At 36.1% G+C, this 12,138-nt stretch overlaps 1 protein-coding gene across 9 annotated transcripts in view; it reads left to right on the top strand.

Annotated features, from left to right (window-relative positions):
• The window catches only part of CDC42BPB (CDC42 binding protein kinase beta), a 93,413-nt gene that overhangs the window by 40,957 nt on the left and 40,318 nt on the right, over window positions 1–12,138 (top strand). For all 9 annotated transcript variants that reach the window (XM_062576798.1, XM_062576794.1, XM_062576797.1 and 6 more), the window contains exons 4-6: window positions 2,505–2,600; window positions 5,982–6,130; window positions 11,196–11,289. In XM_062576798.1, the coding sequence (XP_062432782.1) occupies window positions 2,505–2,600; window positions 5,982–6,130; window positions 11,196–11,289 (339 nt within the window). The remainder of the gene's footprint in view (window positions 1–2,504; window positions 2,601–5,981; window positions 6,131–11,195; window positions 11,290–12,138) is intronic.

The following is a 12,138-nucleotide window of genomic DNA, read 5'->3' as shown; positions in this document are numbered from 1 at the left end:
CTCTCTCTTCCCTTTCAGTAAGTCAGTTCCACCTCTTTTCCCATGATTAAATCTCTTGCCCTTTGCTAAGCCCCTCTTCACCACTGTATTTGCCTGATTTAGTCACACTCTGTCCATCAGTCCTTACTCTTCTTTACAAGCGGAGGCAGCCGCTGCTACTGTACTGTTCTTTGAGCTGTCAGGAGGATTTATGCTCTTGGCTGTGTTGCACCACTGGTTCTGTAATAAGGCTTTGCCTATGTGGGGAAACTTGGTGCCATTTCTACACAGATTTCAGTCAGATCAATTCACTAATCAGTATAGAATTAGTTTGAATCAAAATGCCTTTGGGAGGTTTTCAAATTTTAATAAAGATGCAACTATGCTGGCTTCAGTCTTTTTCTAAAGTGGCTTTAATTAAATGGCTTCACTAAATGTCTAACCTTTTCATGTAGATGTATAAGAGATGATTAGGAAGTATCATCTTCACATATGTTAGGCAAGCAAGAGGTAGAAGAGGGGTATCTACCAAGAAAGAGCTATAATGAGCAACAGTTCTCCCAGTTTACACTTGGGACAAATAACAGTCCAGTTAAGTCCTCTTTCCACCAATTTCTTCATGGGATGGTGAGGGCAGCTGTCTCTTATGCCATACTCATTTATCAAGAATCTCTTCCTGTGTGGTTTGTTTGCTGGATTTGGCTGGCTACTTTTCCTGGATAAACAAGGTCTTATAACCTGCATATCAAGTTCATAAAACATTTGGGAAATTTTAATTTTTCTGTGTGGTAAATGTCCATTTTAAAGTGAAACCTGCAAATATACAATAGCCTCTTAATTGGGTCATTCCATTGAAAAGCTCCCTTTAGATGTTTTGTCATCCACTGTATCAATGGTTCAGGAAGCATATTATACTGATTTATATTTGATTTGTGAATTGTAATATGGAGCATTGTGTAACTTATTAAACATAGCAAAAAGTTAATCCAAATACTGCTTATTTGTGTAAATGCTGCGAGAAAGAAGGTGCTCTCTAAAAAGATACTGTGACTAAAATGCAGGGAAAATTAGTAAACATCAACTGACACCTGTTAATGGAGGTCACACGCAAAAATGGGCATGTTACTTAAATTGATAAGGTGCAGCATTTGTGTTCATTGTTCCGACAACAATACGCAGGGCCATTAGCGTGTTACAGTTCCAAACAGGTCCCAGGTAGGTGTTGGGTAGACTGTCAAACTTTTCCAGGTATGGCTCATAAGGCATTTTAAACTAGTGGAAGCTGAAAAGGATAGCTTAGCGGTGTGAAGTCGTGATGCAAAGTGAAACTGGTTTGAAAGTGTTCATAACACTCCCTCAGCGTTTGAGGCTGCCCGGTGAACTGGATCAGCTTGTATGTTCAAAAATAAATATATTAGTTCTATGTGTTGGCAGTCTTGCCAAACAGTGGAGCTAAAACAACAAACTGCTGTTCTAGAGCAAGGGAGTGGATTATTTTAAGCTACTGTTGCTGCCAGACTTTCTGTAAAGTGATACTTTGGCCTTGTATTTGTAAACCTTAAAATCATCTGAGTTAACGTTAATTACTATTTATATTTCTTCACACCAATAATTGCTAGCTTTCCAACTTGACCCTAATATGATCTTCTCCAGTAGGAGAGGTTTGAGCTTTCCAGGAATGTTCTTTCCTTAGGACTTTTTCTGGAAAAGTGGCACCAACAAGAACAAATCAATCTTTATCTAGAACCTGAGCACTTGAATTGGCAAATACGGAACATCCAAATGACTTTCTGAATGGAGTAGTGAAAGAATCCTAAGGTCTGCATCCTGTTGGTTTTAATCTAATAAAAAACATTAGTGTATTCTTATAAAGGAAGACTCCTTTATAGAAGGATATAGAAGTTTTATAAAAGTTCTTTTTTTATATAAAGAAGCTGTGAAAACCTGCGGCATAGAGCCTAGGTTTTTCGAAGTGTTGCAGTGTGCCGTTTGAAGTAGAGGAAAGATTATTGAAAATGGAAATATGTTATACAGGACAAAGATGGAGAATAGTAGTGATTTTTGCCCATTTCTTACAGTGTTGGCAATGTCTGCAACTGAAACTGCAGTGTAAGAGATGCATACATGAAACTGTATTTTCATGACGGTTGTGTTTGGAAGAGCCAGGCTTATTCTCCTAGCACCATTATCATTCTGCCATACGTTGCAGTGGCAAGTTACCACTTTTCTGCGTCTTTTTAAATACATTATGGAACAAAGATTCAGTGTTATCTCAAATTGGTTTGTGGGTTGTTTAGGTTTTTTTTGATTGTTTGCTTTTTAAGGCCACAGTCAGGATTAGAATGACTGATTGCCTAACTACAAACCTGCAGAGATTCCCGAGCTTGTCTCTTGCGTAGACTGAATTCTAATGAACAGAGACTTCTATTCAGAAATTTCAATAATCCCATAAAACATGCATATGTATTCATCCTGTGAAAATCCTTGTAGATATTGACAATGGCTTTTTTCCTCTCTTCTTTTAGACCGCTTGTTTCCGAGAAGAGAGAAATGTTTTGGTGAATGGAGATTGTCAGTGGATTACTACATTGCACTATGCCTTTCAGGATGAGAACTATTTGGTATGTTTGATTCTTCAGCAAACAAAAGCTTTATGCTATGAAAGAACTTTTATTTTTGGTAAATTTAAGGATACTGGTGCAATAAATCAGGCTACTTTATGCCTCGCGGTGGTGTTTTGACATTCTTGTTTTTTCCCTTGAAGAAAAACTTCAAAGGACTACAGGAGAGTGAGAAATTCATGTCGTCCAGTAGTATACTCAGAGTTAGTTAATCGCTTTAATGAATCTGCCCTTAAAGTATATTATGCTTAAACATTTTTTTGGATGACTGTGCAATAAACAAGTTTGAAGTACGCTGATTCTGTGAAAAATTATTTTTATTTTACTTTAAACATTCAAAATGTCTTTTGAAGCAAGACTTTGTTAAGATGGCAAAGGAAATTTAACATTTTATTTTTAAAAACTAATTAAGTTCATATTTGAAAAGTGTCCATAAAAATAACAGCTTTCTGAAAGCAATTAAATAAAATATGTAAATCAACAGACTAGTCGTCTCAGTTTTGGGGAGTTTAGCAACACTTGACAAAAAATACCAATATTTTAAAATAAAATTGTAATGATTATACTGTAAAATTATTGGTAACTAGCATTATAACATACGAGCCATGTTTCTGACTTCTGTGACAAAGGTAAAAGTGGTGGTTAGGCCCTGGCATATGTCAGCAGACTGAAACACACAGCTTGCACGTGGCTAGCTTTGTGGGCCTGCAGCACTGTAACAGTGGCATAATCACAGTGTAAAAGTTTTCAAGTTCTTCATTTATAAATAGGGAAAAAGCATATTGATGACAACATATATATGGGTTCAGGAACCAAGCATAAGAAGGAGTTGGAAGATGCTCAGACTTTCTCAGAGGTGCTGGAACAAAACAAACAGTTTTAAGAATGTGTCATGTTTAAAGTATTTTTAGAGTAACAAGCACACTGTGGCCAAATTAACGATCAGGGCCCTCATTCAGTCAATTTCCATTTAATTAGTGCTTTACTTTGACAGAGCCAGATTTTTTACCCCTCAGAGTTTAGTTACCTGGGGCACTGCCTCTGAGGTGAAGATATGTCATAATTTCAGTTCCTCTTAGAAATAGCCTTCAGACTTGCATAAAAATTATTCAAGATGTTCTTAAGTGTGGTATTTCCAAGTAGCTTCCACCTAAAAATGCAGCTACTCAAGAAAAAACTTGAGCTGTAGTTACAGCAAGCAGTACTAGTAACAATATAAACAGGGGTCTGAGTTGGTCATACCATCTTATAAAAATCTATTCCGAACAAGTTATAGCAGTATAATGTACCCCAAGTTCCCAAAGGCATCTTAGATGTTGAAGCTTTAGCTGACAGCAGAACTTAGACTTAAGATCCAATATCCAAGAAACCAACAGCTACGTAGCAACCGGATAGGAGATTCCCAGCCTGCCTGAGTTCTGCTACTGCCTGTGCTGAGATGCTGCCTTCTGTTTTGGACTGTTATTCAGCATTTCTGTCTTGTAAGCATCTGGTACTCACAGATGAAGTGTATCTGCGTTTCATTCACTCTATTATAAATGATATATGAAGAAGAAAATGTTTCCAAGTGAAAGCCACTTCCTGATATGTTTTGTCAACTTGGGCAGAAGGGTCTCTCACTATAGTATCTTAGTGGTCAGATCACTTGTCTAGGGACTAAAAGATCTGCATTCAGTCCTCTGCTCAACTTGGAAAAGTTTATAGCTGCAGTTTTCCCTATCTCAGGAAAGTGCTGCCACATTGTAGACCCCAAGCAGGTTGGATTTACTTTTCAGCTTTGCTGTTGATCCTGGATTATTCTGTAGCACGGAACAAAGAGCAAGAGGAGAACAGGCAGCTGAGCTTGGTTCTGCAGCCTGGAGAGGATATCACTCCCGGAAGAGAAAGCTCTAGGTTCTGATATCTGCTCCCAGTGATCTCTGTGCATTTTAGCTAGTGATTCTTAAATGCAAAACCATGCCAGCTAAGCCTGAAGCAGACGCAGAAGGTTGGTGTCTTCACACCGAGAGACCAGCCATTCTCCTTTGGCTGCATAATGAAAGACTTCCTAATGAGACACTTAAAGAAAGAAAAGATAAGATGTTAAAGTAGACAAGTAGTAGCTGACATTGGAGAATCTAGAAATAACTGAAGGCTTTATTCCCTTTATACACACAATTCTACAAAATATAGACATTCCAGTGTTTTGTTTTCCAGTGAATTTCTTAAAGATATACTAAAAATGGTTTGTAGTTAAAAAGACCTGCATATATGCAGCAATGATTCTTACAATATAGGCTGGTCCTCACACTGTATTCAATAACTTGTCAACTGTTGGTTTTTAATTTTGCCTTAAATGCAATACTTAATAATGAATTACTTCTAGCAGTAGAATAGCCATTTTTGTCACATTGGAACAATTTTGCAGTTGTGCACAAAAATGGAGAAATAGCTATTTTAGTGGAAAATTCTAAGAAAATAATTTTGCTGATCAGAGGGATGAAACTTTATGGTTCTATTTTTTTATTAATGAAATCCTGGTACATGAAATATGGCACTTTTTGAACATGTTGATGTGATAAGTCCCACTCTTGGAACCACTAATGTTAATGAAGTGGTATCAAAATTAGTTGTAGTAATGAAATACTTATATTTAGACATATCAGTCTTAAAAACACTTTTTTTCCATAAGAGTTTTCAGTGAAATTTTAATCAAAATACTGTTCAGAGGAAGTTTGGGTTGTTGCTCCTTGTGTCTATAAAGAGAAATGTTTCCCTCAACAAATGATTAGCATACTATAAGTATCCTACATTTAAGTACGTGCTGCTTCTCAAAATTTTACCATCTGAAAATAGATGCACAAGTTAGACAAAAAGCAGCTTGCATAAAATTAGTTAAAACATTGATCGTCACTGTTTCTCATTCACAAAGTATTGTCTCCTATAAGTGGTATCAAGTATTTCCTGTTAATGAGAAGTATAGCTCAAATATTCTTCAATAAATTCATACTTTTAACTAGCTTATTTTCTTTTTGTCCCTTCCTGATATTTTCCGTTTAAGGGTTAATAACCTGCATTTTTTTTGTGTGAAAACACTGATTTTTGTCTTTAAACACTAATTAAGATGGAAATAAATTGACCCTGATTTATTTGTTTTGCTGCTGCCACTATCTTAATTTTTTTATGATAAAAACTATTTTAATGTATCATCTTTACTATGGTTATTAAAGGAATATTGTATGCATTTACTATAAATAAGCAAATAGCAAAACAGATTACCAATTTTGACTACTTTCCCCATTCTTAAGAAAAAAATTTATTCAGCATTAACTGATGAACTTTTAATTTTTTTTAACCAACTGTCTCTCAGTACTTCACTGCTTCATTTTTTTCCCTTTTCAGTATCTAGTGATGGACTACTATGTTGGTGGTGACTTACTGACGCTTCTCAGTAAGTTTGAGGACAAGCTTCCTGAAGATATGGCTAGGTTCTACATTGGTGAAATGGTGCTTGCTATACATTCCATACATGAGCTGCATTATGTGCACAGGTAAAATACTGTCTCGCTTAGGGGGGGAAAAATAGGTATACAGTTACATGAAATTAATCCTAAAGAAATTGTTACAAATGCAAATGAGTACTGCAGCCATGGACAAACTACTGTGGGCACTTGCTTACTGTATAATAACTGTGTAAGCTTTTGCAGATTAAATACTGAGTTTTGGTGGATTCATTTTTAGAAGTGATTACATTTAGCTCACTAACCTTTTACTAAAGCTTTTGTTTTTAATCAGACTTTTTGACTTATTTCCAGTTCAGACAAGGTCACTTGATGAATGTTTATTTGCCTTTGTCGAAGACAGCTTAAAAGTTTGAGGCAGTTTGAGTTCTCTGCAAATATTTAGATGTTATGGAAAAAATTTCTACAGTAAATTCATGATAACTTAAGTGCATCTGTCTAACTGAGGCCGTCATCAAACAGATGATGCTTGATGTTTCTGTTGTTTCAGCAAACAGAAATGTACATTTGCTGTAACGAGTGGGCACTGTCTAGTTGTCTGTTTCTGTGTACAGATCGTATTTCCAGATCAGTCTCTGCAAGCCTCCACCATCATGTTAGCTTGGGTCACATTCTGTAGCAGTTAAGACGGTAAGGTTCCTTGGGCTGTGGAAGAGGAAATGAGTCAGGAACGCAGCATACACTTCTCCGTTGGGTTACCCCTTGCAGTGAGTTATTTCAGAAGAACTGTTAATAGTGTTAAAGGTTCACATTTGTCATTGCAAGGATCTTGATCAAGTGAGAATTTCTGTCCTTGATACGCTTTTCAGATTTAACAACCATGTGCAATTAGAAAGCAAAATTATATATTGGTCCTGGGAACCTTTGCAGTTCTGTCTTTGTACCCTGACTTTATAGCTTGGTTTCAGTAAACAGGGAAGTTACAAAATACTGAGTGTGAAAGTAGTGATGTTTTCTTAGTTAAATGAATATTGTGTGTGGCCATACGAGCAGATTCATGACAGCTGAGGAGAAGTGGGCTCCATATTAGTGTTGCATCTGACTTGATAGGTACATTCTGATCAAGCTGCTTTACCTCTCCGTGCCTTTATTTCTGTATCTGTAAGATGAGGAGAGTTTTACTGTTTTCTCGTGAAATTTGAGTGAAAACCATTAGATAAGTGAGATGATTTTATTCAAAACAAATATTTAAAAGGTATAGGGAATTCTAAAACAAAATACAATGCTTTGATCTTTATTCCATTCAAAATTTTATCACTGTTTCAAAGATTAATATATATTTATATATGATATATATATACACACATACATTTTCATTTAGAAATACACACATGCAAAGATATATTTACATAAAAACTCTAATAATCTTGTAAGCAGATGTGGACAATATATTGAGGTTTTAAAGTATTACAGGATCTTGGCAATTATAATTGCTTAAATTAACTCTGCTTTCTAGGACAGGCTTTTGTAAGTATGTAAACATACGTTGTCTTTTGAGATGAATAGAAGTTTAATAACTCAGCAATTTCATAGGATGCTTGAAAAGTTAGTGTTTTGTATGTAAATGTATATGCTAGGGAGTAAGAGGTTTGCATGTTATGAGAATAAAATAATGGTAGCCTTTTGTTGTGCAGTCTTACTAGAAATTGAATTGGGCCCTAGATGTTATATGGCACAGCTGTTGCTATCCTTTGGTTGTTCATGTGTCACCTGTTGATATCTTACTAGGGCAAGTCATTTAATTACATATTAGCTACACAAGTCAAATTTGGCTTAAGCATTTGTTTAAAGCTAAGACTGCTTAAGTGCTTTGTCTATGCATCTATCAAAAAAGCTGTCTTTTTCAGTATTTGTAAACTTAACATTAGTAAACTTATAGAAGAATTTGCAGGAAAGAACAGTAATAACTGTCTGCAGTGCTGTCTCTTGAGACCTACGACAAATGCACAACAAGGTGATCTGCTATCCTAAATAAGCATTAGTATTTGCTTTTGAACTGATTGAGTGCTTTGACCTTTTCAGACTATGCAGTAGATGTATCGTTGCCAAATGGTCAATAATGAAGCTACTGTATGTTGATTAGTACAACATTAGTGTTGATGTGTTTGGGATCTGCTGAAAGCAAATGGTCTAGATTCAGATGGATTCAATAACTGTCTGTATGGGAGAAACTGAACTGTAAACTATCCATGCAAGAGAATATATTGCTACTTGCATATTAATTGGTGGGACTGAACTTGTTAACAAGTTCTTTCTTGTGCTTGAAAACATAAAATACTGTAAATATTGATGGATTCAACATTATCATAATTTTTACATCCAAAAGGCCTGGCTTGGCTATTGGCAGATTTGAGATAAGTCTGCACTGAATTAAGGCATACAGATCCTGTTTGGTATAGCATGCTCTGGTGTGAACATGAGTTTTCAGCAGTGCACAGAAGACATCTGCTGACAGAAAAGTTCCAGCAGAGGCATCCTTGCACCCATTTCCAAGGAAGGTGATGTGACTAACTGAGCAGCTATCACTTTGCACAGGGATTGAGTGAAGGTCCACTGTGGCAACAGGAGTGTGAGGGCAAAGCGTGTTTTGGATGGAGGAGGTATGAACGCCCGAGAAACTATTGTGTGGCAACTGGAATGGATTAGCAAGAAGCATGATTGCTCTGGAGAGGATTTCAAGGACCTCTTAAAGGCTTGTTTGACCTGTTAGCTGTAGATAAGAAACAGTAGGGCTCAAAGATGACGCTTCAAGCCTTCTGAACAGACACATTATTCCCTTAGGTAAGGGAGATCTGCATGTAAAGCAGAGATGTGTTGGATGCCATTGGCTCATGCACTGAATGCTCTAGTGTAAAAAATAAAAGCTCTTGTTGAGCTTTTATAGTCTTCTGCCTCCACCAAGTTTGACTTGTAATAATGGGACTTCAAGAGAATCATAACAATATCTAATACTGAAATATGTGGAATAAATTTTACAGTAGAAAATTACTAATTAGTTTACTGGGAAGCAGAGTGAGAGCTTAATTTTCTGGGTTAGCAAATATTGTTCCTTATTGTAACAAGTAAGAAGGCACTTTATCTGTCTTGACAGGCATAGATTAGCGTTTAATATTTTTTCTAATACTGCCACTGAACAACAGTATTAGTGAAGTTTCAGTAATTGTTTTCTTAGTATTAGCCTTTGGTTAAAAAGCAGTAATTCAAGTTTGTTTTGGAAAAATATATCAGATTGGCAGGATTCTTGTACATATGAGGACTCGTCATTAAACCTATTGTTGTATTTTCTTTCATAAGTTTGCTCAAGTGTAACACTGTGGAATTCAGCAGTTTAAAAAGCAGTTATCATCAACTTCCACGTCTGTGTAACAAGGTCTAAGAGCATTTTTTTTTTAATTTGTTCCTAGAAATTCTAATCTCCTCCTCAAAAATTAAGCTAGTAGTGTTGTACAAATTGGGGGGGGGAGCTTTGGGGGAGCCTTTTGGAGCTTTAAAAAGCTTTTTAAAGGTTTTTTAGTTTTTTTTTTTTTTTTAATTTTGAGAGGCTTGAATGGGTGAGGATTTTGGGGGGGGCTTTTTTATTTTGGGGAGAATGGCTGAGAATGGCTGTTTTTATGGGTTTATTTGATTGTTTTTAACCATATGTAGTGACATTTGGAACTTCACATCTGAAAGGAAGCTCAGCATTTTGTGATGCGAGAAGACTGGTGAATTACGTATAAAGCACATGGGGTTTTAATTATTGATAATAGAGAGTTTTATTTAAATACATGGTATCTTAAAAAAAACAAAAACAAAAAACCTGAACAAACACATATCTGTTGATTTGGTTATCTTAGGCCAGCTTAGATAGTCAGTGATGTTTTGAAGTGGCTTGGTGATATGCTGACATATCGGGAGTTTATCCTGTGTAGCTAAGGAAAGAGAAGGAGAGGGGACAAGTAGGTGGAGACTGTATGGTGTCATCCAACAGAACTAATGTTCAACTTGAGACAGTTCTGCCCTCTTGCTCTTCTCTCCTCCTTACCCTTTGTTTTCCCAACATACTGGCTAGGTGCTCTTAAAATAATTCATGATATTTTGAGGCTGTTAAAAAAAGAAGAGAGAGAAAAAGAAAGAGGAAGTGTTAGTGCTATCTTGTTAAATTGTCCAGATGTCTTAATCTCTCTAACTGATGCTTTTACCTGATGTGAAATTGAGTACAGAGTGGTTAAAGAAAATGCAATTAGTTGGTGGACTAAATTCAGTTAAGATGCTCTTTAGTAAGCCCTTTTTGGCTGCTTTCCTGATATCAAAAATGATATCAAATAATGATCTACAGTGAAATGAAATTCTTGGATCATTTAGGTCATTTAGTAGCCTCAGCATGCTGAATACCATTTTATACCCCGCTATGTAGCGCAGCTGTATGTGAAAGGAACTGAAGTGATTTGATATGAGAGACTTTCCAGTGTTATTCTAGCCTACTGAAATGTCATTGCCCTGATTCCAGAGCAAGGGAAATTCGGTGCTTGTAGAGTAGTTGTTGCATGTACACATCATGCCAAAGGATTTTAGGTACCAGCAGAACCAAATATTGCTATACAATAGTGTATGGAAAGACAGCCTTGACAAGCAGGAAAGATTACTGACCAACAGAAATGATGGACAAAATCTAGAGAAGAAGGAACAAATGTTTCCAGACCAGAAGTTAAAAGTTAGTTAGTTGGCAAAAAAACATCAGCTTGAAATAAATTGCCTTTTCTCTTTTGTCTTTATTGCCCCTAAACAATGTGTTGTGACATGCATAATCTTGAAATAATGTTGATGAACTGATCTACATCTCTGTTATAGTGCTATGACTCACTGTAGTTGTTCTGTTTGGTTATTTGACCATTCAGAGTTCAATTTGGCTGATCTGAAAATCTGATGTAATCCAAGCCTTTAGTGTTGCAGGCAAAGTTTTAAGTTGTTAGGAGGAGATCGTGTACAGAAAAAGCATTTGCACCAATAGATATCCAACATAAAATTTCTTTTTATTCTGATGCAAGATTCATCTTCACAAGCAGAGCTAGTAATTTATGTATTGAAGTCTTTTCAATTCTTTCTGTTATAACAGAGACATAAAGCCTGATAATGTTCTTTTGGACATGAATGGCCACATACGACTAGCAGACTTTGGATCCTGTTTGAAAATGAGTGAAGATGGCACGGTATGTATAAAGCAAAAGGACTCCATTACTAACTAACCTGTTAAATTTAAGTGAGTTGCTGGTTTTAAAGGCATTAGGCATTGTCAGTGTACACCAGGGAGATGATAGACTGTAAGCTTTTTGATATGCTAAAAATTTGGGGAAGTGTATAACACATTATTTTTAATGTTTTTGAAGTATTCATCTACTGCTAACTTTTAAAGGTATCCTTTTCTATGCTTTTTAATCTTTTACCTTCTCTCCTACTGGCCATTTAAGTTCTTATGAGGCCTTTTCTTTCTGAAAAGTCTGAAGACCCTTTGTTAAAAGGGTACAAGTTTGATGCCATTGATGTGCTAGAGTCATAGGTGACCAAGAGCTTAACAGTCATGAAATACTTGAAGTGAAAGTCATCTAGAATGAGATGATTAATAAGCAGTTTGTTTCATATTCCTGGTGCCTTTTACAAAAGAAACAGTAAGGTTTTGGTACAGTATTTAGCCACCTTGTGCACCAGGTTTTACATCACTATAAGCTAAATTCTGTATCTTTTTTTTTTTTTTTTTTTTTTTCCTTTGCTTGGTGTATTCAGGGGTAACAATCTTGCCAAAGTATGACATGCAGAATTATTCACCAATTCTGGCACAAGCTCGTGTCTTGGTGACATTCTGTAATCATGCCATGCCTGTCAAGGATTTACTAGATTAAAATGCAGAATGAATTAGAAGAAGCCAAGACAACTCTGCTATGTAAATCCTCAGTGCATATTTCTAGAGATTAGAGCTCAGCCACTGTCATGATAGGCAAGGCTTCATTACTCCTTGGCCATATGGAAATCCACCCTGTGTTATGTGTGTAATTGTATTGCAC

The sequence above is a fragment of the Rhea pennata genome, chromosome 5 (assembly GCF_028389875.1).
Source record: "Rhea pennata isolate bPtePen1 chromosome 5, bPtePen1.pri, whole genome shotgun sequence".
Classification (NCBI taxonomy): Eukaryota; Metazoa; Chordata; class Aves; order Rheiformes; family Rheidae; genus Rhea; species Rhea pennata.
Note: the sequence above shows the minus strand (reverse complement) of the source record. Positions and strands in the feature narration are given on the sequence as shown.